The sequence below is a fragment of the Engystomops pustulosus genome, chromosome 1 (genome assembly GCF_040894005.1).
Source record: "Engystomops pustulosus chromosome 1, aEngPut4.maternal, whole genome shotgun sequence".
Classification (NCBI taxonomy): domain Eukaryota; kingdom Metazoa; phylum Chordata; class Amphibia; order Anura; family Leptodactylidae; genus Engystomops; species Engystomops pustulosus.
The window spans coordinates 191,612,711-191,639,253 of NC_092411.1; the positions used below are offsets into that span (position 1 = coordinate 191,612,711).

At 38.9% G+C, this 26,543-nt stretch overlaps 2 protein-coding genes across 6 annotated transcripts in view; both read right to left on the reverse strand.

The window, feature by feature from the left end:
• Positions 1-2,810: 2,810 nt before the first annotated feature.
• Positions 2,811-3,748, reverse strand: LOC140070080 (phosphatidylinositol N-acetylglucosaminyltransferase subunit Y). 3 transcript variants are annotated; one of them, XM_072116415.1, is made up of 2 exons: positions 3,647-3,748; positions 2,811-3,212 (listed from the first exon to the last, which is right to left on the reverse strand). In XM_072116415.1, the coding sequence occupies exon 2, from the start codon at positions 3,040-3,042 to the stop codon at positions 2,827-2,829; it is 216 nt and encodes a 71-aa protein (XP_071972516.1). In that variant the 5' UTR covers positions 3,043-3,212; positions 3,647-3,748; the 3' UTR covers positions 2,811-2,826. The 3 variants fall into 3 exon arrangements, with proteins under 3 accessions (XP_071972516.1, XP_071972523.1, XP_071972530.1); XM_072116422.1 differs by lacking the exon at positions 3,647-3,748 and adding an exon at positions 3,365-3,495; XM_072116429.1 differs by lacking the exon at positions 3,647-3,748 and adding an exon at positions 3,315-3,448.
• Positions 3,749-6,767: 3,019 nt separating this feature from the next.
• The window catches only part of YTHDC1 (YTH N6-methyladenosine RNA binding protein C1), a 31,107-nt gene continuing 11,331 nt past the window's right edge, over positions 6,768-26,543 (reverse strand). Inside the window, exons 5-17 of one of the 3 annotated variants that reach the window (XM_072116440.1) lie at positions 25,576-25,665; positions 25,096-25,149; positions 19,480-19,574; positions 18,651-18,759; positions 16,741-16,858; positions 15,933-16,017; positions 13,946-14,112; positions 10,929-11,011; positions 9,424-9,460; positions 9,297-9,336; positions 9,006-9,068; positions 8,735-8,869; positions 6,768-7,799 (exon numbers count right to left, since the gene is read on the reverse strand). In XM_072116440.1, coding sequence (XP_071972541.1) covers positions 7,587-7,799; positions 8,735-8,869; positions 9,006-9,068; positions 9,297-9,336; positions 9,424-9,460; positions 10,929-11,011; positions 13,946-14,112; positions 15,933-16,017; positions 16,741-16,858; positions 18,651-18,759; positions 19,480-19,574; positions 25,096-25,149; positions 25,576-25,665 — 1,289 coding nt within the window. In that variant the 3' untranslated portion in view covers positions 6,768-7,586. The remainder of the gene's footprint in view (positions 7,800-8,734; positions 8,870-9,005; positions 9,069-9,296; positions 9,337-9,423; positions 9,461-10,928; positions 11,012-13,945; positions 14,113-15,932; positions 16,018-16,740; positions 16,859-18,650; positions 18,760-19,479; positions 19,575-25,095; positions 25,150-25,575; positions 25,666-26,543) is intronic. The other 2 variants (XM_072116445.1, XM_072116453.1) reach the window with 2 other exon arrangements.

Genomic DNA, 26,543 nt, shown 5'->3' on the forward strand with positions numbered 1-26,543 from the left:
TTCTGATTTATTCTTATTTTGACTAGTATTATGTATTAATAATTTTTCGCCAAACTATATTAAATGCAAACAGCTAATTTCAGTTATTCGCCACATATAAATGCACTAAAATGTCCCAGATAACAATCTCCGTCTGCCTTGCCACCAACAACATTCTATTGGCAGAATCCCATTACAATCAAAAGAAGTATAGAGCGGAATTAGAGAGATCGCATTTATAAGTTATCAGTCCATATTATTAGCTAAAACCAAGATAAGGTAAAGCTAACCCCCATATACAATACCAAAAAGAGGTGAATGAAGGTGCAGACAGGGGTCACTTCATCAGGGGTAGAGGTTCCAACTCCACTCTATACTTCTTTTCTTTGTAATTGTACATTGGTAGTTGATTGTTGTGGGTGGCAAGGAAGAAGGGTTTTGGGATATGGGTTAAGCCAGCTTCACATGACTGTGGCAAGGAGATCCTGCTAGTGGAACAGCAGCACCAAACCTAAACACTCATAGGCATATTTCACTGTGATGCAAGGACTCCAGTCTCCAGCACTATGCTTAGTCCATGGAATCTGTCCAGTGTGCAGCCAGCCTTGTAGTGTACAATCCCCATAGATATCCTTGTATAGAGATGTATGGACTATTTCAAGTGGTTTTGATGTTGTGAGTCTATTCCATGTGGGTTTTTAGCAAATCTCTTTTCTCTGTTGCTTGTTGCAAACCATCCTCAATGCAGTAGTCAGACTCATATTTCTGCCCAACATGACTCACCACAGCTTTCATGCAGTGGTGTAAATTGGAAAGGCACCACATAAACACTATAGGCTGAAATACACATCATTATGACTGTGTCCTATGGGTGTCCATACACAGTCGGGGTCATTTATTAATAGTCACGTTATCATTATTGCAATAGAGGCAATTATCAAAGTCTCATGTTTGGAAAAAAAAACAGTATCAGGAACTTATACATCTGCAGGACTGAGACTTATAAAGAATGTCCAACCGCTTCAGTACAGCACCACGTAAATTTACAGCAGCTTTTACTGTGACAGCCAACTTTAAACTGCTAGATCTCCTGATCCCTGGCATCTAGAAACACAATTCTGGTGTCAAATTAGACAGGAGAATATCCACCCTTAAATTTGCACTGAAAAAGTAACTTTAAGAGTGCATATCTCAGATTCTGTCGAGCATCCATACACAATATGGCACAAATATTTTATTTCTAGGTGAAAGGGTTCAGGACATATAGGCGTTTAACTTGTTCCCCCCTTCAGCCGGTCAGCAGAAGCTGCAGAAAACACTTTCACCATTGCGGAAGTACATGCACCCTCTGAATCTGTAGCTGAACCTGAGAAAGGGTGATGGAATAATGCTCTACATATTTATAACATAGTTTGGTAAAAGTTACTACTTTTAAAAAAACACTAATTGGAGAAATGAGGAAAAAATCTTATTTTTTCACATTTGTAGTCAATTATTGGCAATTTTTAAATATGTAATTATCAAAACTATATTATCACGATGAAGTCTCACATGTTTTAAATAAAACAGAGTTAAATGTGTTATTATATTTAATGCTTGTTTCTATATTTAATGCTTTTCCAGAGATATCGTCATTTCACTCACTAGTGATGCGTCCTGAAAAGACTAGTGACCGGGCAATTTTAGCAAATTTTCATATTCACCGTTTTTTTTGTTTAAAAACAAGTTTTTCATTTCGGGTTAAAAGTTTTTTTTTGTAATGTATAGTACTTTTCTGTAATGTATAGTTAATTTTTTAATTAACTCAAAATGAACATTATTAACGAATTCCCTATTTTGTTTCGGTCTTTCGATATATAATATATATGGCGTTGTAGTGTAGCAGGGGATTTTTTATTATATTAGGAAACGTCATACCAAACTTATTTTTTTTATGTTTTACTAAATTTGCCAAATAAAACCTAATGTGGGGGGAAAAAAAATTATCTTTTTTGCATCGCCGTCTTCCAAGTGGCATAACATTTTTAATTTTTTTTTGCTACAGAGCTGGTTTGATGTCTTGTTTTTTGTGAGACATGTTGTACTTTACAACAGTATCAGTATGGTTTTTTGATCACTTTTTATTGCATTTTTTGTGTGATGAAATAGATAAAAAAATCATAATTTTTGGTGAGTTTTTAATGTTTTATTTCTGCAGTGTTTATCAAGCGGGTTCAATAATGATCTTTTTTAACTCTTTGGGTCCTTACGGACAAGTGATGTTATTTATATATGTGGGGTTTGCTTTATGATTTAGATTTTTTTTTTTGCATTATAGATCTCTTTATATGTTTATGGGGATTATGGGCATTTTTATTAATTTATTTAAGAGCATTTTTTCCTTTTTTTTTATTAGTTCCACCATAGGAAATGAACAAGCAATGATCTGATTGCTTGTTCATGATAATATCCTGTAATACTGATGTACTGCAGGGTATTAACTGCCATTAAGATCTCGTCACAGACGACAAGCAAATTATTCACATCATTGTAGCACATATTTATTAACCCTAAGTAAACAGCATTGCTGTAATAGTAGCCACTCAGGCAACAAGCAAATTCTACAGCATTAGCCACCTAGGGAACAAGCATTTTCTATAGCAGTAGCCACCTTAATGTTCATTGCCTAGAATCTAATTTTTACAAGTTGGGGGGACGTTTCAAACCGACATACAGTATATAGGTGCAATAGTTCTACCTGTGATATATATTCTTCAGAATATCCTGAGAAATGGGGAAGCACATATTAGAGAGAAAATAAAATCTGAATTATGACAAGTTCCCAGAAGAAGTAAATCATGTTGAAGTTTAATTATGTCTGAAGAGCTTGAGTCCCATCCATGTCCACAGGTGAAAAAACACATAGACGGGGAGGGTGATGGGGAGCAGCAGACTGTAGAAACACACACTCGCCGTGCTGGTACATCCCTGGGGGAAATCATCTTCCACTGAGGCAGAATAAAATATTCCAGACAGTGACAGGAGAGGCACAAGCACAGTCAGCGTGGGAAGAGATAGAAACATGGCTTCAGATTCCTCCAGGAGGCTACTGCTGAGTATTATCAGATTCCTCAGACTTCTGCTCTTTATGGATCATCCTTGCATCCTGAGGAATCATATTGGGGATCCCATCCACTATGGGATAAGCTATGCCAAGCTCATCATTAATAAGTTCATTAGTAGATTCCTTATACCTACGATACAAAAACAGTGTTATATCACAATATATAATCTGACATATTCACCAGTAGATTACAGAAGACCCATAAACTAGAATGGAGAATGTACATCTATACCCATGTGTAGCACTGGGAAGCCAGTTACATTCTCCTCTGGTAACACATACAGAGTTCCACACGATCTTCTCTCAGACCACATAGAAGTTATCCTGGAGCTCCCCAGGCACCAGACTAGGTGACTACCTCAGGGTCTTCCTGGAGAGGGGACACACCAGGAACTGCAGCACTGACGGGTTAAAGGCGGCGCTGCCCGTCACCTCCTGCCCCTGTGCAGCTCTACAGGCGGGAGCAGTGTGCAGGCCCTGCCGTGTGATACAGGAGCCGAGCGCCGTGCGCTGTATCACCGCCCTCCACACACTCATCCCCGGCATCACCCAGCGGCCCCTTACCCAGCAGCCTCTGCACGTTTACATGCACACTCCTATAACACATTCGGAATGGTACGTTCCTCCTTGTGTATGCGGAAGTGCCGGCAACTGCAATAACTTTGATAGCGTTAGACGAACAGCAAAATCACAGGCATATAATATACAATGTATTGTAATACTTGTTGACTGTTGATTGTTTAACACACTCTTTACTAGACTGAATTTGCTCATAATGAACTCCAAGTGTACTTGCGCGTCAAATAGGGATTAGTTCATCCCGGACAACCCTGCACCAGCGTGCAATGTACCTGTACCATAGGAAATGCACGGGATGTTCCATATGTCCAAATAGGGGGAACAGATACCTATGTGGACAGGCTACCATAGTTATAATAAGCATAAGCGCCTCACTCTCCCTGCTTTCTTATCATATTATGGCGTCTTACTTTAAAGAATATTGAGGAGAAAAACAGAAAGAAAGAAATGTATAAATCATGAAGGAGATTCCAACCTCAAGTGATTTGTAAAAGTGAGACTAGTATATTTTATTTCATATAAAAAAATCAAATACTTTACCTGAATGAAAAATATAAACACTGTTTTCGCTCTTATTTCTCATCTTCACTGTATTGGGAACTTTTGATCACATACAGATTATGGAATATATTCAGAATATACCAGGGGTGTAACTAGGAGAGGCAGGGTCCCATAGTAGAGTTCTGAATCTCATAGAGGAGTAGAATTTTTGGGTCTCTTTTTGTAGTGCCTAGAGAAAGGAATCTTTGTGTGGTCACCACTGTATTCATAGTGGTCATGATACACAGTTGGCAGTGAAAATACCCTCATCTATCCGATGTTAATGTTATAACTGATGTAAATGCCAAAAAGGTAATAAATGATGAATGGAGATGCTTCTTCCTGCTCTGACTGTACCGTAGTGCTGCACTGGCACCCTACAGGACAGCTACTAAAAAAATCCAAGCAGTGGACATAGCATATAACATAGCAATATGTAATTTGCTTTTTATAACAGGAAAACCCCTTCCATGGCTGACACTGGAAATGTTAGCCAATAAAATCAAGTAGAAAAACCTCTGTTTAGTGTTTAACTCTTATTAAACACCAAAAGGGGTATTCTCACCTGGGCATTCACATTTTATTTATTTCCCTCATACATCCATTACTTTAATTGAATGTTATTTAAACAATTTACCTGTGTTACAACAGATTAATTTTGCAGCATCCCACCAGAGTTCCCCTTGAACAGGAAGAATTACAAGTAGGAGCTTTAATGACAATCCAGCTCTATCCACACCTCCATGCTCCTTCAGATGTCTCAGGTAGAGTTGTTTAAAATACAGGCGGTCCCCTACTTAAGAACACTCGACTTACATACGACCCCTAGTTACAAACGGACCTCTGGATATTGGTAATTTATTGTACTTTAGTCCTAGGCTACAATAAACAGCTGTAACAGTTATCACAGGTGTCTGTAATGAAGCTTTAGTGTTAATATTGATTCTTATGACAACCCAACATTTTTAAAATGCAATTGTAACAGAGACCAAAAAAGTTCTAGCTGGGATTACAATGATAAAATATACAGTTCCGACTTACATACAAACTCAACTTAAGAACAAACCTAGAGACCCTATCTTGTATGTAACCCGGGGACTGCCTGTACTACTGAGTGCAGCATATCATGGGTTACCCAGGACTGGTTACCCGATTGTGCTGGGTGATGCCCTAGGTCAGTGATGGTGAACCTTTTAGCGACCAAGTGCCCAAACTGCAACCCCAAACACTCATTTATCGCGAGGTGCCAACCAAAAATTAATCTAAAATTCTTCGAGTCACCCGTGCCATAGGTTCGCCACCACTACCCTAGGTGAACACAGAGATGGCTCCGAGTGACATCTTTGCCAGGTACTTGCCAGGTTCGCCACCACTGGTCTACGCCTTCTTTATTACAACTCCAGCACATAGTTCCATTTCTGTGTAGAAATGTCCATATTTATAGATGACGTGCAATATTACATAATGGCCTTATACCAGATATGCAGCACATACAGCTGCATTAATTTATACTATACATAAACATACTAAAATGTGACTGGGGTCAGGGTATCCAATGTGTAGCGGCTTTCAATAGCTTTATACATGGACTGGTCTACCACCTAATGAACTCCTATACAATCTCAGCTCTACAATGCATATACAGATCTGGATTCTTCCGCTGTACATCAGATCCATACTGCCTTTCCATGCACAGATGTTGACATAAGTTTAATTACATACATTCTTAGATCAGCTATTGAATGAATATGTTTGCATGTAGACATCTACAGAGTTCATACAGCACTTAACACAAGATGCACGCATGTCTCAGACTAACACAACCATTTTTTTTTCGATAAAAGAAGCCTGCTTATATTCACTGCAGGCACAATGATGATGCATCACTCTATACCCTAGGAAGAGGGCCTGGGGCTGGTATTCCCAGCTGGAATGGAGGTCCCGGAATGAGGAGAATTTTATGGAGCTACTTACTAGTCTTGCAGTCAGTTTTGCTGGAGATTGTGTAGACAAACACTTGTACCACATTTACAAACTGATACTATAATTCTGGCACATCTTTAGTTTTGTCCTGAAGGGTTACTACACTTTATAAACCACTCCCTTCACTGAGTTTGAGGAAAAACCTTGATAAGTTATATGCTGGTTAAACATAAACAAATATGTTGCTGTGTGTGTACCAGACTAAACCTTAAACTGTCAAATTGACATGCTGAGTTCAGTTTGGTCAAGTAAATACTGTACACGGGTGCCTTATTTATCAGGGCTTGTACGTATGAAATCTGGCATACTGGTCTTGAAATATACCCACTTCCACTGGCGTGGCCAATTGAGGCATGCAGGGGGATGGCTGGTAGCAAAGTGGACTGGAATGGATCGTTCCTGCCCCACACCTACACACAACAAAGATCCAAGGAATATTTCGATTGAAAGATAAAAATATAGATTTAAAAAAAACGTACACACATTTAAAATCTGAACAAAAACAACATACACTGAAGAGATTATATTGATTGAGCTCCACTATGGGAAAACAGCTCTGCTTGCAATAACCAAAACACATTAATATATTTCCACAGTGGTTTTATTATAAAAATGGCACAGAAGTATGGTATAAGACTACACAAAAGATACATTGCAGCAGAGAACATTAGCTGAATAGCCGCTATCAAATGGCTTAAGAAACCACTGCAGTAACAAATTAAATTACAAATAATCATTTTAATACAAAATAACAAGCTAACATAGTCATACTAGCTAGCACGCACGGTTATGTTCACTCCCCGTTAAGAGTCTGAAATTCAGACTTGTAAGGTAGAACGCAAATCAAAAAGTGAAGTAATTACATATTTTAAACACAAATGTTTAAAAATATTGCTTTCGTCATTGCCAAGTTGGATGGAGTGGAAAACAAGCAAGTCATTTACAAGATGTTCATACAGAAGTTCTAACCTTCAAAAAATTGCATACTCAATAGCAGCATAATTTTTTTCACAGAATAACTGCAGCTACATGTAGAGAAGGGGGAAAGAAAAAAATATATATAAAACCCACAGGTGGCAGTTCTTTAAACTTGGGATTGAGAACAGGTACCCATTCATGCACCTATGGAGCAGCCCTCAAATTACTTTCAGAGTAACAACTAAATGTTATAGGCTCATCCATAATGTATCAAAAGTGCGCCATCCCAGCTACTTCAACAGGTCTCTGGTTATTACAGTATGTGCACAGGAGGATCATAACATAAAAACATGAAGCATGTCAGAAACTTTCTTGTTTTAAATAGACTGCGTGAACAGAAATGTTGCTTCTTTGTAAACACATGAAGGACAAGTAGAATCTAAAGCAAACATCCATGTGCACATAATCAAAGCTGGACAATCATCTATCTTCGATATCTTCCTCGATCTCCTCTGTCCCTGTCGCGTAACCTTTCTCTGTCCCGATCCCTGTCACGGTCACGACCTCTATCGCGCCTGTTGTCTCTTGGTCGTTCTCTTTCACGTTCTCTCTCCCGCTCTCTTGGGCGACTTCTCCTGCTACTGACAACAGCTTGTGTGCGTCTAAGGAAATCATCCACTCTCATATCGTAGTCATGCTGCAGGGGGAAGAAATTTGGTGGAAGAATGTGTGTGTTAGGACTTATTCACACTAGCTTTTTTTCCCCTCAGTATGCAATCTGTTATTTCCAAGGACAGCATAAGGCCCCCCCTGTTTTATTTCTTCCCAACGTTCCCATGGAATCCATTGATCTATTTATTTTCACGTCCGCAAAAAAAAAAAAAACACAAGACAAACAAAATGTATTCAATTGATTAGATTGTAAAACTGGTTGCTTAAGTAAATAGAGAGAAAAGGGCTGCACATACATGTCAGCGTTTGAGGAGCTATTGAAGCCAAAGGCGGCAAACGTCAAATAAGGGCTTATTCAGGCAGGCGTGTTCAAGTAGAGTACACCAAAGCCACGTCCAAATGTAGTCTGTGGTATCCTCATTGTATTTGCATCAGTTATTTTTTAATCTATATTGCTTTTTTTTTTTTTTAAATGAAAAATATTGCTTCCCACAAAATTCCCACCCACAGTTAACAACACCTGTAGAGAGATTTTCCTAGAAAAAAAACCCCACACCAAAAAAAGAAAAACCCCACCCATCACACATTGTGTACAACTTTATTTTTTTTTCTTTTTACAGACCCAGTTTTTTCTGGTATAAAATAGGCAATAGACATTTAAAATGTTGTCTGAATGAGCCCAATCAAAACACACCGCAAATCTTTTTCCACAGACCACTGAATCTTTGAAGAACCCCCCCCCAAATAAACACAAAACAGGTGAAGCGAGAATACAGAAAAGGGTGAGTATGCTCTCCTTGTAAATTGGGGACAGAATGCAAACGAAAATAGAAATACTAATATATGAATGAGCCCTTAGTGTTGCTTAGTGTGAAAAAAAAAAAGATAAAACATTCAGACCCAAAATTAGCTAGTTAAGGCTAGACAGGTAAAAGAAAACAGATATTAAAAGTGACTTACAACCCGTTTATCCCGGTATCGTGTATCATGCTGAACTGGATGGTGACCTGAGAACTGTGGATGTGCTTGAGGAGGGGGAGCATGATGTTGATAATATGGGTGATGTGGGGGTTGTTCCATTGCAGGATATGAAGGCTGAGGGAAAAAAGATTTATTTCATAAACATAAACCAGCAAAAATGTTACAGAAACGTTACCGCAAACTAAACATCTTAAACCTCATTTACAATCCCTACATTTCAAAAAGTAATAAAATAGAAAACCATACAAACCATTCCCTGCCATGGCGGAGGTGGACCCATGTTATGGAATTCCCTCACATAATCATTGTATGACTGGGAAAAGAAAAAGAAAGGCATTTGTAAACATTTTAAAAAAGGCAAAATATCAAAGACAAAGAACAAGTCACTCATTTCTGCTTTTAGGTTATATTCTACATTAATGCCATCAGTGTTATTTAAAAAAAAAAAAAAAGCTAAAAACTAGCTTCCTGTAAAATATACTCAAGATGAAATTTCTACGCTGCCACTTAGTAGCAGAGTTGCCAAAAGCGTTATACTTACTCCATTTAAGAACACATCCCTGCGAACACCAGTGTATCTTCTGCAGAAAAAGAAGAATTAGACCAGATCTATGACAGCTCAGACAGAAAATTCAAGCTGTAGAGCTTTGTTTTTTTTTTTTTTTTACCTGTCCACTTCTTGGAAGCGAGGATCCTTGACAAAACCTGGGATTAGAAGGAAAGGTACCATGTTATCCAAGTGTACTATGAGTGGATCTCTACAACACATGCATTGGGCTAATATAAAACAATTCAAAGAACAAAAAGTATATGCAGTTTAATGACAAATGTTGGGTTGGATTTTATCCTAATTTAATAATTTTCTCTATTCAGGTCCATCATTTTACCCAGTAAGTACACTAGATAGCATATAGGAATGATTGCTATGGATCCGATCCAATGTCAATAACTATCTTTACAGTCAACCATTTTGAGGATTTAACATGTTCACAGCAAGCACAAAACAATATTAAAAATTCTTCAATAGAATTAGCATAAGAAACTGGTTATATGGTCCGTTAAAGGAAATGTTGCCAAATCATTGAAATATATGGGCCAAGTATGAATATATTTGGGGATGGTTTGTGTACTCTAAGTTTTAAAAAATATTTAACATTTATAGACACACACACCTGTCAATAAAAGAATCCTGCTCTTGTTTTCCCGAAAGCAGGAGATCAGGTTTTGAAAACACTAGTGTGAATGTTATGCAGTGCTGACCTGACTGCTGTAGATCAGTAAAGATGCCTATAACATTGCAGTAAGCTGTGTACTCATCATATCACAGGTATTTTTCACGGAATATAGGTGGCGATCGAGTAAACACTAACTTTTTGAACAATGCCTCTAGTAGCCAACTGCAGAATATATCTAAAAATTATCCTACCATTTTAATTATTTCCTCAAGCATATAAAGCAGGAGTAAAAGAGCGCAAGAAAACAGGACTTTGAGGCCACAAACAGGTGACTCATCACATGCTTCAGGTCGGCCAATTACAAACATGCTGTCCTGACTCATGTGAAAGGCCTTTGTGTCTGCCAACGCACCTTCAGTGATGTCACAAGCATAAGACTTATCACAAGCTTCAGATTGGCCAATTAAAAACATGCCCTTAGCTGATGTCACAACCAGAATGAAGTGCCGCCCACTTCAGGAAGAGCTGAATATGATTTTATAGAAGGGATGATAGATATACCAGGATGTATCTCAGGCTAGGAAGAAGCCAGTAGCACGATACAGGTGTTTTTTGTCAGTAACTTTACAGTTACAAATTAAGGTATAACACCTTTAGCAAATGCACGGAATACAGGAGAGTTATCAGAAGTGTCAGAGCAAAACTATTCTAGTTGTTCAATACAACCAGAACTCCGCTTTGATTTTCCCTGATTAGTTCCCATGAGCAACTAACACATTTATGCTCTCAGACACATCTGATAAATCTCCCTCAATACCTATTTGGCTCTATTGATTTACACTTATTGTTCATTTTAAGGTTAAGTGTTCCATAAAAGTCTGGCTAAAAGGGGAATCATTGGAGAAATCTTGACTTTTCACTCTCCTTAAGCCTGAATAAGAAAGTAAAACTTGATGAGAAGTTTTCTTAGAGATGTTGAGATAGTAAAACATATTAACCTGGTCGCTGGTGAAACTCAGGTGGATAGTCAATTCTTGGTTTCTTTCTGTTGTTATGAATATCATAATCTTCTGGCCGACGCCTATATAAATTAAATGTAAGAATTAAACAGAAAACTAAGCGAAGATATTACCAAGTACATACCTGGAAAAGCCACTCTGAAGTAACATCATGAAGCCAAAAAAGGCCTGACACTATATAGTTAAAACACAGGATATGGCAGAAAACCACTGCGCTTCATGCTCACACTGCTAACAGTGATTCACCCTGCATGCCTAGCATTACATGCAGAAAAAAAAAAAAATACAACATATTGACAGTCAATGTGAACTTCAGTAGTACATAGGCCTGATAAACTATACAGTAGGTATATAGTCATCAATGTCCAAGTGGACAGGATATGACCAGAACATATAACACGTCACAGGATCTCTTAGGTCACTGTATGTCGTTTATATCATCATAGTGGATGCTTTGGCTTATTGTGTGAATCTGGTGAAAGGTCTTGGATTTTGACACCTGAGGGCCCCCGGTCTGCTCTCCTGACATGTTATAGGAAATACTTGAACATTTTCTGTATGATTACAATCATAGATCACCCTACCTTAAAATTCTATGACCTATGCTTTGTTATTTCAACTGGAAACTTGAATTAATACTCCTGCTTCTCGGTAAGCCACTGAAAACTAGCTAAAATGTATGGAATCCAAAAAAGCCTTTTTTTTTTTTTTTTTTTAAAGGGGAACTACTAATTGTTTTAAGCTTAAAACGTTTATGAATTGGGAGTGCTATTTTTTCTATGTTTTGAACTTTAACTGGCACAAGGTTCCAGTATACCTACCTGTGCTGGTGTTTTGTCTTTTGCTCTATTTATTTATCTATCTATCTTTCTATCTATAGATAGAGATAGATATGTAGATAGAGATAGCTAGAGATTTAGATAGATAGAGATATAGATAGAGAGACAAAGAGATATGATATATATGTGTGGATATATAACCCAAGTAATCCCGTCTGCTCAGGCACCTCTATTGGTCTGTTGTCCTGCGGCGATGAGGTAGTGACGTACATGTAGGACAACTTGAACGGTCTCTGTGGTGATGGGTATTAAAAAGTTTATTTTAAAAAATTCCCTGCATTTACAAATTATATGTAAAAGTTGTTTTGCCTACTTACTACCCAACCTAAATCAAAGTCAGATTTCCAGGGTCAGCCTACTGAGATCCATAGTGATGATGAGAATGGTGTGCATGCATGGCTACTGCTCCATTACGTTCGGTAGGACACATATTAGGGAATAGTATGTTCTGTAGTCCTCGTAGGGTAAACGGAGCAGTGGTCAAAACACTTTAAAACTAAACCAAGTGATTCACTTTAGCAGTCCTGAATTATTGTACCTGGGCAGTTCTAGATTAGAATGTATCATACTGAAAACTTACTTCAGATAAAATTAAAAACATTTATACATTTGAACACAAATGAATAGATGAAAATGGCCTAAAGCAATTATTTACAAAATTGGTTTGTTCAATATGTCATCAAATCCCCTAGTAAAAAGCTGGGTGAATTTTTATATTCTGAGCAAGAAGCACAGCAGTTGCACATAAAGCAAAAAAAATAAAGTAGCAAAAAAATAAAAAAAATAAAAGCTGGTGTAAAGAGGGAACATACCGCATTCTTGTAGAGTGCATTTATGACCGGTATAAAATTTAGCAACAGTTCATATAGAAGTCCACTAAGGTTTTTAAGATGTATGCCCCCACATATACAAGGCGGACCTGAGAAGGTGTAGTGGTGCCGTTACAATATATTTTGCAGTCCATTGCAAAAGTGGCGTAAAAAAAAGATCACATGTATGCCCTTTAGTGTAATGGTAACCTCAGCTTACAACTTCTTTGCGCTCAGTCCATACAAAGCAAAAACGGGGGAGAAAAAAAATGTAAAAAGAAATGAAACGGGGCGGTCAGGTTTCCTCCTACCTAATCGGTGGTGTCCAAGATAGAAATGGGGAAGTGGAGCTGGCTCTCTACCTACCACCGTATCACCCACAGTAAGCCAACACATCCAGTCTTTAGGGGAAACCTGTAAGCTTTATCTTTTTGCAATAAGCCTATATATGGGAAGGGATTGGTTGAAGGGCTTTTTAAGCATCAGTTCTTTGAAAGCCTTCTCCAATTCTGAAACCATGTTACACCCTTTTTCCATGGTACAGGCTGTTAAGTTCATAAAGCAGTGAGATATTATTGTCGATCCACTAAATATTTATAGTCCACAGGTACTGCCAGCATCTGGAAGGGATGTACAGACACAGCAACAGCCACACTTTCTGGTTTGTTGCCGGGTCTCCAAGTGCAACTTGCTCCCCTTTTCACAGAACCTAAAGCGGTTTCAGGAGCTCAGCAAGATGTATTCACTGTGGGTTACTTATAGATCACATTTGTAATCTGCTTCTAATACACATCATGGTGAAGCCATATGGAAATAGTCCCAACAAGGCTCCTCTTGAAAACAAAGCAACATTTTTTAAAGCTTTATCTCCCCCATAGGGAGGTGGCATCTTCTGCAACACCAATATTGATCCATTTAAAAGTCCCATATCTGATAGGGGATATCCTTGGTTATACCTGAAAGAAAAGGCTTTTAACAAGAAATTAACATACTTTCTTCTGGCAAGTAGATTTAAATCCTTAATTTTTGTTCTGCCTAAGCATTTAGAAAGGCTCTGAAATTTAAGCATCTAGTCTATTCTAGTCTACAAAAACTGCTCTCCAAGCCTTAATGGTAACCACCTCTGCAAGATCTTGAAAATCGGAATGCAACAATGAGGTTGGGGGGAGAATGGGTGGGGCAGGAGGAATCGAATCAAAATGAAATCCTCAATGAAGCCACAAACTCTTCCATGCAGCTTGATTTGAGGATTTTTGCTCTTCATCACTGGCACCGACATGTGTGCTGTGTTGTCCGTCATGTTACTCCAGCACAAGTGCCTAATATCAGTCCAAAGAACGTTTCTAACCTTCCCACTTCTCGTGTCGCTTCTCGGCGTGAGGGACGACCACGGGATCGGGGCTGTGAATGCATTCTTCTCTTGTGCCTCATTTTGTGAATGACTTGATACAAGTCAATGCTTTCATCCGTTGGAAACAAAAGGCAAAGTTGGGTTCCACAATCTGGTTCAATTTCCTGGAAACAGAGAAAATGTGTTTAACAAATACAAAATTATAAAACAAAAACACACCTTCTACTACGCCTTTAATAATGGTGAAATCCACTCAAACACAGTACAGGATAGGAGCCTTAAACCACCGCAACCCTTAATGGTTAAAGGGAGTTTACTAGCAGTTGTGAACATACATAGATGTACACAGTTTTAGCAGCAAATGTTATATCTGCCTGAAAAGAATACTATATTTTGGCACTCATTATTAACCAAGTTTTTGTGTTTAAATTTTTTACTCTCTACCTTCAAAAATCTATACCTTTTTTCCCCATGCTAAGAGCTGAGTGAAGGCTTGTTTTCTGCATAACAAATTGCACTTCATAGTGATGTTATTTAATATTCCATGCTGTGTACAGCAGTGAAAATTGTGAAAGAATGTATTTGCACCATTTTCTTGTGGGCTTGGATTTTACTGCTTTCACTGTGTGCCCCAAATGACATGTCTTTGTATGACCTAAGGCTGTCATAGCAACCGATCACCGCCTCTCGATGACCTCACAGGGGAAGATGTTTGAATCCAATATGGCGGTTCCCACACGCTGCCGCGGTTTAAATGCTTACAGCAATATGCAACAAACACCCACCTTGTATGGAGAGGGACACGTAGAAGAAAGTAACAGCACTCACCCACTTGCAGGGGGAAGCAAGCCTTGGCAACGGGGCAGTTTCTCTCGAAGTGGGTGAGTGCCGTTACTTTATTCTACGTGTTGCTTGTGGACTTTTATGTTTATTAACTGAGCACCACCGCATGGTCCTCTACCACGATCTCCGGTTCCAGGATTGGTCTGTGGCTTAATGTGTGTCGAGCGGGGATACTGCTCTGATGGAAGATAGTGCCTGCCAGTTTTCCTTCATGTGAACTTGTATGGAGAGGGCTGAGCCCATACAGCGGGAGTAAGGGGTTAAAAAATCATAGTAAGAAGTGGTATCTTTAAGTACAGCTGGTGTTAGGCTATTAGCTTAGTTTGCAGCATACATTTCCTAACAATACTGAGTTTAATGATACATCGAACTTTAGTAGAGCACCTATGTAAGGCAGATAGGCTTGATTAAAATCACATTCTAACTAGCTGACTGAGAGGCTGGAAAATCTGCATGATAGAGCCAGTGCTAGGACACATCTATCCACCCATACTTAATTTCTCTAAGCACCTTTGAGGAGTCCTCATCCACTGTTGCCCTAACTGCTTAATGGCACGAAACACATAAGGTGCAGGTGCAAAATGCTTAAGAAGCAGGTTCCCAGAGTGTTTGTATGAGATATGTCATACAATGGAATCGTGCATTGGTCTGAGAAATAGTCACTGGCTGTGTGAAATGGGGCTGCAAATAGAGGAACAACTATCATTAGGATAGGAAGATACCAATTTGCAGATGATGGATACGGCAGTGGAATAGATTAACTACTGTGTGTATCTCAACGAAAACATACATCACATTTCTGTGTGTGTTTTCGGGTGGTTGGCCATAGCGTTTTCGTATGTGTGTGTTAGTAGCTGCAGGACTGTGAAAAACAAAGTCTTTCAGGTTTGTAGCAAGATTTTGATTACCCTTCACTGAACACAGCCCCTACCCTCTTCCCTGAGCACCAGAAAGCGTCTAGGGAGTAGGGGGAAAGTTGAATGCTGAGGGTCAATTAACAATACCCACAAGGGTATGATTACACAACTCTCCAGAGCAACTCCCTTTAAGACATCATAAGTGGTCAAGTTATTGGGGAGCATTTGATGATCAGATCAGCTTCACAACAATTGAAAATATGCTACATGTACATTTCTCATACCTGACCATCACGTCCAATTTTCACTTGCTTATGTTCATTCCATGGGTTGGTCAAATGGGCAGATTTGGTAAATGGCAGTTCTCTCCTAGTTAATGAAAGGATGAAGAAGCATCCGAGGGAAAGGGCATTAGTTTATAGTATTAAAAATAAACATACATACTCTAACACCATAGCTTTAGGTCAAGTTCTTCAACCTCAAATTGTCCAAAAAAAAGTCCACGGAGTGTGTCAAAACATCTCATTACAATTTTGTACTTTTCTTTCATATCCATCATTTTACTAAAAAAAGACTCCCCCACAAAAATAGTCTTGGTTACTGCCTACTAAAAGTATTTGCTGTTGAATGATTTTAAAATGCCAATAACGAAGTTGCCCAAAAGACAGTCTTACCGTATTTCCAAGGCTAAAGACCTGATTCTAGAAATGTGACTCGCAAATGAACCCAAAATTACTACACCTTGGGGTGATCCAGGAAAACAGCAGATTTCAGAAGAATTTTAAAATTATGCTAGACCAGCAAGTGAGAAGGTAAGAGGTCATTTACATATTAAAAACTAAAAAATCTAGTCATACAGTGTTCCAGCTATGAAAAAGAGGGGTACAAGAAGCGGCCATCATTAACTTTCTAGTAACAATTGTTACAGAAGTTCTCCAAACCTGAATATTTCATGATCTTCTCATGGACCAGATGGGAAGAAAGAAATTGAAAAAAGAAAGGCTGGGCAACTTTGGTAAATGCAAAATGACAGGACAACATACTAACGTTTCTCAGGGCTATTGCATATAGAAGTACTTTATCTGAGCATACCTGCATATCCAATCAATCTTGAAGACTCCACCAAGCATCTTTGCATTCATTCCTGCAGGAAGCACCCAGTGTATTGGTGAACCACCATGGTGAGATTCGGATGACAACCGTGCAAACCCTGAGAAATGAAATTGTTTTAATGAAATTAATAAAATAAAAGGACTCAAACTCTTGGCACATTTGTCATTTAAAGAGGGCCCGTCACCCTTAAAAACACTAGGAGCGGTTATATACAGTCCCAGCAGTGTTACACTGCTAGGGTTATTGGAAACCTCCGATACTGCTAGCAGAAAAACCGGACAGCGCTCAAAGCAGTCTTTGGTAATCATGAGGGGGAGGGATTAGGGGTGGGTACTGCCACATGACGATCAGCAGTCACCCCCGGCCCATGGAGTGGGCAAGGCGCTCCTGGGAAGAGGCAGCCCCTTGGATCGCCCCCTCATGAATATGCCGGCCTGCTTTAAAGGGAACCCTACCACCCCGATTCTACCTATAAATGTAGAAGGGGTGGTAGGTGGATGAATGGGACGCGAGGATAGCCCTTTTTGGGCTAATCCTCATGTCCCGGCTATCTTTTAGAAAAGTTCATTGTAGGCATATGCAAATTTATTTATGCTGGAGCGTGGAGTAGCCGGACATGAGGCTACTAGTCGCGGCTACTCCACGCCCCAGTAGCCACTTTACTCCGCCTACCATTTAATTTTCGGCGCGCAGCTCCTCGTAGCTGCACGCCCTCGTCCGAGTCCCCCGGCATCTACGGCCTTCTGCGCATGCGCAGTAGCTCCGGCCCCGCGCAGCCGAAGGCCTACGTTCTGCGCGCAGAAGATTAAATGGTAGGCGGAGTAACGTGGCTACTGGGGTGTGGAGTAGCCGCGACTAGTAGCCTCATGTCCGGCTACTCCACGCCCCAGTAGCCGCATAAATAAATTTGCATATGCCTGCAATAAACTTTTCTAAAAGATAGCCGGGACGTGAGGATTAGCCCAAAAAGGGCTATCCTCACGTCCCAGTCACCCACCTACCACCCCTTCTACCTTTGTAGGTAGAATCGGGGTGGTAGGTGCCCTTTAAGAGCGGTCCAGCGTTTCTAGTTTCTACATCGCGGCAGTGTCTGCTAGCGTTAACTGAGGTTTCCGATAAGGCTAGCAGTGTAACACTATAGTAAGCAGCTCCTAGTGCCGTTTTTATGGGCGACAGGTCCTCTTTAAACGGTAATATCAGATTCCCAACAAAACATTGTCATAGTGGGAGGACTTTATTAAGACTGGCATATTAAGTTCCAGTCTTTAACGACAACTATCATCACTGATGGTAGAGGTGTCCTAATAAGTTCCTGAGGAACTTCTGTTATGACTCTAACAGAGTGACGGGCGAGACCAGTAGCACTACAGGGCGAGCACGTAAATTAAAATACAAGGCTTCTTAAGGCGCTCAGTGACGTAGCATAACTTTTATAACTCTACATTTTCGCAATTGTTGCATATAGAGTTATAACAAAACATGTCCTGAGGAACATATCAGGACACATAAACCATCATTAAACTGACAGATGTCCTTTAACCCCTTAACAACTTGGTCTTTCATCTTGCGTTTCCATTTTTTGCTCCCTACCTTCAAATATCTATAAATTGGGCTTTGAAGTGATTTATCTAATATTCCATGCTGTGTACTGGTAAGCAGAAAAAAATTCCAAATGTGGCGAAATTGGCGAAAAAACACACCACTTTCTTGAAGGCTCTGTATTTATTTATGCCTTTCACTTTCGTTGCAACGGACACCTCCACTTACCTCCTTTTTTTGGTTTAAAAGAAGAAAAAAGAAAAAAATATCTTGGTTGTGGGAGCTGACAATTGAAAAGGTTACAACTGAAAAGGTTTTGACTATAGCCAAATGCAGTCCTGAAGGCTTACCTTGAAATTTGCCACTTTCTCTAACAGAGAATACCAATATCACACTTCTTGCAGACCTAAATGCTGCGTTCAGCTTTTTCTCGTTTACTGGCAGGGTTGACCAAACACCCTGTATAAATTAAATATAACATCAAGTCAAAATGATGCATAAAATGTCAGAGAAAAACCAAAGCAAGGAAATCGTAAGATGCATTATGCAGTATATTATGGAAAAAGGCAGGGAATGATAAGTGCAAACCTGTGTTCAGCAGGTTCCATCTTGCTACCTTTATTAATAGAAAAAAACAAAATACACCACACCTGCATCTTTCAGCTTCTGTTCACCGCTTTTAGTTTCCAATACAGGCATGAACTGGTTTTAACCACAAATGCACCACTGACTCATCTATGTTTAGAGACCAGAATCATACAATCATGGCAGCCATGTTTATTTCAAGTGATCAGTGTAATTGTTTCCAGGGAATTTAGTATTTCAATGCTGCCCATTTCCCTTATACCCTTGCATAAGAAGCAGATTATTTCCTTGTAGTCTTACAAGTCATAAAAAAGGTGTTTCAGCAGACACAGATTCCAGAAATACAGACATCCTTTCTGTCTTTAGGCTGTGTAAAAAGGGTACCCAAATAAAGTACATCCATTTATTTGTGTCCTTTTGTATAAAGCCAGGGTTTCTGTGGATTCTGTTTAAAAACAAAGCTGAAAGCAACAGTATATAACAGAATATGTCTTTCAATAGGATACAAAAATGTGGTTTGCATCTTGCAAAAGCCCAATATGGTACCACGCATCTTTACATATGGAGGATTTAAAAGAAAAAAGTAAAATTTACCTTTGCTTTGGCCAATGAAACATTTTCATGATTGTTGCTTTTAATAAGGAAGAATCTGGCATCTTGGAGAATGTACCTAATTTTATTAATTCTTTCTGAAAAATAAAAATCAAACAAGAATTTTAAAAAAGACATGGTAGCAGTTTACACATTTTTCACATTACACATGACCCTCTAATCTGAAACCCCTCTCTACACTAGGCACAACTTTTTAGAGTTGTGTTTTATTACAAAAGCACAACTGAAAATATTAAAACTCTAAACTCAAAAGACATCTACCAGGATGAAGGATTGTAAACATAGTACACTTAAATGGAGGTGTATTCCCAACTGATAGGATGCGCTCTTTTAGCTACTTTTGCCTTTGCTTTTAAATTAAAATTTGCAAATTTTTTAAAGCTTTTCTTTCTTAAAAACAAGGGCATAAAGAGCTAATCCTTCCAGAGGGGGCACACACTAGTATGTCAGTGTGCTTGGTTTACAATGCTTCATCCTGGTGATAGATGTCATTTAAAAGGCATTTAGTTCCTGTATGTAAGGTTGGAGGTTTTTTCACACACAAATACTACTTCTTAAGCCCATTGCTCAAGGCCAATTGCAACTTGTGAGATGTATAAGTGTACAGAACCAGTTTGTTGGATCCAACTTGCTCTTGAACAATGGACTATAGACTGGCCCATTAATATCAGCCTAGTAGCCATTTGATAAGATTGCAGATCTTTTATGGGCACTGCAACCACTTTGTTTCCAACATTACAGCTGTGGTGCAGGGTAAAGAAGCTGTCTCAATCCAGTTAATGGGATAAGATGCCCTTCTATGCACAGCAGTTACTATGTAGATAGAGTACAATGTAAACAGTGGAGAGGCAGCATAGCTTGTAGGGAACCATTTCTAATAACAAATGACCACTGAAGATGACCTCAACTAATCAGATAACAATGGCTTGTCCTAAAGGCATTACAACATGTTATCATGAAGAACATAGTTTAATTTGCTTACTTTTATTCACAAACAAACCAAGCAGCAAGTCTACAAATCACTAAGCAATGAACCATCATTTCAATAATGTATGCTCTGTGAATAACAGCAGGACACGTCTTTTCAGAAGAGCTGCATTACAGAAAAATAAGAATAAATGCTATTTAACAATTATTTGGCCAGTATAATGGCCCACTGGATCTTAAAATGTAAACTACAGGGTGGGCCATTTATATAGATACACCTAAATAAAATGGGAATGGCTGGTGATTCCAACTTGCTGTTTGTTGGCACATTAGTATATGGGAGGGTGGAAAATTTTCAAGATGGGTGTTGACCATGGCGGCTACTTTGAAGTCAGCCACTTTGAATTCAACTTTCTTTTTCCAATGGAAAGAGTCATGTAAAAAATAATTAAAACTTATTAGGAATTTCACAAGAAAAACGATGTTGTGCTTGGTTTTAACATAACTTATTCTTTAATGAGTTATTTACAAGTTTTGACCACTTATAAAATGCGTTTAAAGTGCTTCCCATTGTTTTGGATTGTCAATGCAACCCTTTTCTCCCACTCTTGACACACTGATAGACAGAAGAAATTCTAGCACAGGCTTCCAGTATGCATGGTTTCAGATGGTGCACATCGTGTATCTTCATAGCGTAGACATAGCGTTGCCTTCAGATGGCCCCAAAGATCTAAGGGGAACAGATCAATGGCCATTCAACTGGTCCATGACAACCAATCCACTTTTCAGGGGATTGTTCATGTAGGAATGGTTGGACAATTGGGTCATCTGAAGTCAAAGAAGTCAAAAGATACGAGATGTGCAGCATCAGGAACAATGGATACTGGAAGCCTGTGCTACCATTTCTTTTGTGGCGTTGCTATCAGTGTGTCAAGAGTGGGAGAAGAGGGTTGCATTGACAATCCAACACAATGGGTAGCACTTTTGACAGAGGTCATAAACTTGTAAATAAATCAAGAATAAAGTTATGTTAAAAACCAACCTCATTGTATTTCTAGTGAAATAAGTTTGATGTATTAAATGACCCTCTTACCATTGGAAAAAAAAAGTTGGATCTAAAATAGCCGACATCAAAATGGCCACCATGGTCAAGAACCATCTTGAGAAGAGTGCCCTTTCCATATACAGACAGTCACCGGGTTACATACAACATGGGTTCCATGTTGTACATTTTATAATTATAGAGGCAGCAAATATTTTTGCTGCAATGGGACCATGGATTATAAATAAAGCTTCATTACAGACACTTTACAGCTAATTATTGCAGCCTCCAGAGAGCTTCAGAAGTAGAGGAATCCATCTTTAACTAAGGGTCATCTAAGTCGAGTGTTCTTAAGTAGGGGACCGCCTGTACTAATGTGACTCAAAACATGAAGTTGATATGACAAACCATTTCATTTAGGTGTATCCATATAGATGGCTCACCCTGTATATTACAAGAAATTTTAGCAAAGATAAGTCAACTTCCCGGCCCAATGATGCATTCACAGGTTGATGTGAAAAATTACATCTCAACGACATTGTAAATAACGCCATTCATTCATGTTTCTTTTGGGGAAGTTTTTTATTTTGCAGGTAAAACCTGTCAAAATTGATTCAACTTGTTCAATTTATTTCTTTTACCTGTTAAATGAAAAAACACACCTAAAATCCCATCAAAACCAATTGCAGTTATTTACAATACAGTTTGAACTGCAATGTGGGTGCACAGCCTAATTCAGTTTGCACACCAGTGAGTTTTTATGTAGGGGTGCTTGGGGGATGTATAATTGTAGTTATGACACTTCTGCCTTTGTCCAATCAACTCCACTTTTCACTTCAGGCTACTTACTCCAGATTTAACATGCATTAAAGGGGTTTTCCCATCTGGGCAGTTACATTTAATTAAATTCATTTTCCATATGTAAACATTTCTTCAATTGGATGTTAATTAAAAAAATGTTCCTGTGTGAAGATAATTTCTCATAAATGTAGTCATGTTGTCCCTTAGAAACCAGATAGCTTCCTCGGATAGGACCACGTCACACTCTGGCAGCGGTGGCCAGACTTGCGCTAGAGTCCTGCCGGACCACCAGGATTCAGCAATCATTACCACAGGACGGCTGTGCGACATGTAGTAACTCCCAGACATTTTATATACAAAAACCTTTTGTTTCTTTGTGCACTCAATTCATCAGAGGTGGCCGTATCCGAGGAAGCTATCTCTTGTTTCTAAGGGACAACATGACCACATTTATGAGAAATTATCTTCACACAGGAGCATTTTTTTAATAACATCTAATTGAAGAAATGTTTATTAATGGCAGATTAATGAAATAATGCGAGTGCTCAGATGAGAATAACCCTTTAAGGTATAAAGCACATACAAATTGGAAATTCCTCCCCACTGTGCTTGAATATAAACGCAGCATGTGAACACTGCCCAACACTTATTCTCATAAAACAGAATAAAAAATAAAAGTGATCAAACTTAGAAAAGGCAATTTTCATGAAAGATTATTTATCCAGTGAGTAAGAAAGGTTTGTGAAAAAAAAACCCGTTATGGCCTTGGAAACAAGGATTAAGTCCTCTAAACCTCAAATTTGTGGCGATAGGTGGATGTAACTCAACCTTTGGTTTGCAAAGGCTGAATGTTAAACTGAACACAAAGCAATGATTCTCATGCTGTGAAATCAGTATCCTAACAAGGTTTTTTTCAGAAAAAGCACATGGGATCTGTATACTGCTCAACCACTAGGCAGTGACTAAATTGTTGAACAGAGGCTAAAGTGACAGGTCAGAATAGCTACAAACAGTCACCACCTCTGACACTTGTACTAAATGCAATTATTCACATAGGCAACAACAATTCTGGAGCATCTTTTCACACAATTGTGTTCTGCCATTCCTTTGTTCCTTAAGTTAAAGGTGTTGTACTAATTTTGATTGTTATCTCCTAAGAGTGATCTTTATCGGTGGGGTTTAAAAAGCTGGGACAACCCCTGAAAAGGAGAGGGGTGCCATTTTTGCTGATGAAGCAGAAAATTACAGATGCGATCTGCAGCCCCATTTAATACTACGAGATCATCAGGATTTGTCCTAGCAGTGTCAGATACTGTAAAATCAGTTTAGACAGTTCTAGACATTAGGAACATAGCTGCAACTCATAACATCCAGCTGTCAATTTACTCAAATATTACGGGAGTATGGGGTTACAAGGAATGGCAAAACTTTCAGCTATGCAAATTGCTTTAAAATTTTTATTTCATTGGAAATTCAAATAATTATTAGGAGAGAATTATTAGAACAGAAGTGTCAGGAAAGGCGAGATGTTATCTACAACTTTAAAAATGCAGATCTAAATCAATCATAGCTCCGGCTAGCCTGAGTCAATACTGATGCAGGATCTGTTCTTGATAATCCAATAAACCTTGTGTTTTCCAAATAAAATAACATTTGAAATCATACGAATTAGCAGTTGGCACTCTAGCACTTGGGCCGTTTCTAATAATGTATGCCTACTGGGTTTTGTATTTTCTATTCACTCCCTTCCACAGCTCCAGAGACGTCACCTGGTCCTCGGGAATTCTTGCGCATGCACGCTTGTCACTGAGGAGTAGATGGCTGCATGATACGACCCCGCAGCCGTCTGGGCAACAGAAGTGACGAGTGCGCATGCATGAGAGTCATGATAGCCAAGTGACGTCACCAGCTCTAGGTAGCTGTGGAAGGGAAGGAGTGTATAGAATATACAAAACCCAGTAGGCATGCATAATTAGAAACAGCCCAAGTGCTGGAGTGCCAGCTGCTAATTCTTATTATTTCAAGTTTTATTGGATTATCAAGAATCCTGCATTAGCATGTACTCAGCTAGCCAGAGGCATGCTTGGTTTAAATCAGCATTTTCAAAGTGGTAGATTTCCTTTATAGCAAAGAAACAATTCAGATATAACAATTACATGGAAACCCCTGCCCTGTCAATGCTACACAGGAGTGGCACTACCGTGTATGTTTAAGATGGTACATGTTTTCTGCTGCCTCCTGGATGAGGGGTTTAAAGGGAGTCTACAGCAGCAATGTATACTATCCAACACAGTTGTAGACAACTGTTTTGGATAGTAAAGCAATCATGGAGATATGTGTAACCAAACGTATGTGTTAGTTGCAGCAGGACTGTGAAGTTATAATCCAGGTCTGAAGCTCCTGAAAGTCCTCTGTGAGGGTTCTTCTGGTGTTTTCTGTTCCCTCTATTAGCAACTACTGCAGCAGTCATTCACTTCGCAGTTCTTCTGCTATTAAATTCATAATGATATGACTATACATATTTGCAGGACTGCTACCTAACATTGATTGCAGTTCTGCATGGTCAAAATGGCTGACTTGTCCCCTTAAAAACATGTAGGAGCCACAGAAGAAAGGTCAAGAAGGAAAAATGAGAAGAATAAATGTATACATGGGTTTTAATGAGGTGGAGATATCCGCATATTCTCAGCTAAGGTTTATTCCCAGTGACAATTGAATATTGTGCATAATACAGCAATCTAGGCAAATGTAAATCCTCCACTGAGTATAACATTGACAAGCCTTTGAGGGGGGAGAAGAGAATCAGAAGGGAAAAATTGAAAGGATACCTTTTCGAACATCACGAACAGAGGAGGACAATTTTTCATGCTTCTTTTCTGAACCTGTGTTTAGTCAAAGTAAATGGATTCAGATTGCGCCTTCAGACAAAAAATACATTTTCAAAACAGCTGTTTTCAAATGCTACAAAAAAATAAAAATCTTGCAAAATCAATAAATTAACACGGCTGAGCAGATCTGGTGCAGGAAAACAGCACAGGACTGTTTAATCCTTACATGAGCTTTCGATAGTAAATAATTGTCACAGTGGGTTAAGCTGTTTTTCCGTCGGGTTATATTAGGAGAGAATTTCATCTAAATCCCATAGACATCAGAGAGGGAAGCACAGTTCCCAACCTCCACAAAAAGGTTACAGGCCGACTACAGCCCACTCACCTTCCCCACTAAAGATTCCCATGCCAACAGAGGCTTTACTAGCAATGTGTTATTGTGGAAGAAATCAGAAAAAGGATCTGAGAAAGAAATAATACCTGCATAAGAGTCTGATGCAGAACTTCCACTTCTATCAAACACAATTGGAGAAATACCTCTAGCCCTTTTCCTTTCCTTCTTTTTCTGATCTAGAAGATACGTGAAAAGATAATGTAAGCAAGGCAGGGGTCTAAGTGCTCCAACAGCCAAGCTCTCAACTTGCAGGTATTTTAGACAGCACAGAATACTAGAGCCCTGCTACATAAGAACTACACAGACTGTAGTCTACTCTCATCACAAAGGCCTAATAGTATGGTGTACAGACCAGACCTTATTGGAAGAAGCTGTAATTGGGATAGGAGGGGGAAAAAAGGAGGAAGATCACCTCCAGCTCTCAAACATGCTTTGGCATGAGACCCTATAGTATAGTTTCAACACTATGCAATGAAGAACAAAATTGCTGTCTAAGGATAGACTCACATTGGTGTTTATTCACTACAGCCATTTTGGCCTATGGACATACACAGATTGGTTTTCAGTGAATTTTCACCAATGCCTTACTGAACCATTATTTTCAATTGGCCTTCTCACACATTTTTGTCTTACTGATCAGTGGTCAATTTAGAACCTGAAGTGTGAAAAAGCAAATTGAAAATAAAGGTTCAGTAAGGCATCAGAGAAAATTAAATCATGGAGTCCACCCTTAGACAGCAATTTTGTTCTTTGGTGCATATTGTTGAAACTATACTGTAGGGTCTCATGCCAAAGCAGGTTTAAGAGTTGGAGATGATCTTCCTCCTTTTTTCCCTCCAATCCTCCTAACACTGAAGCCAGGCGGAGAAAACCAATCTGTACATGTCTATTAGACAAAATTCACTGATGTATATTAAAAAAAAAAAAAAAAAAAAGTGAAACCACCCAAAGGGTCAGGGTACCAGTGTAAAATTAAAAGGATAGTCGCACAGATATCCAGGGACAGCTTTGATTTATTAAATCTACATTCTAACTTTCTATGTACATCAATCAA

What these genes read in the sequence shown, in the direction of transcription:
- LOC140070080 (XM_072116415.1), bottom strand. Translation starts at nt 3,042, where the DNA reads ATGTTTCTATCTCTTCCCACGCTGACTGTGCTTGTGCCTCTCCTGTCA.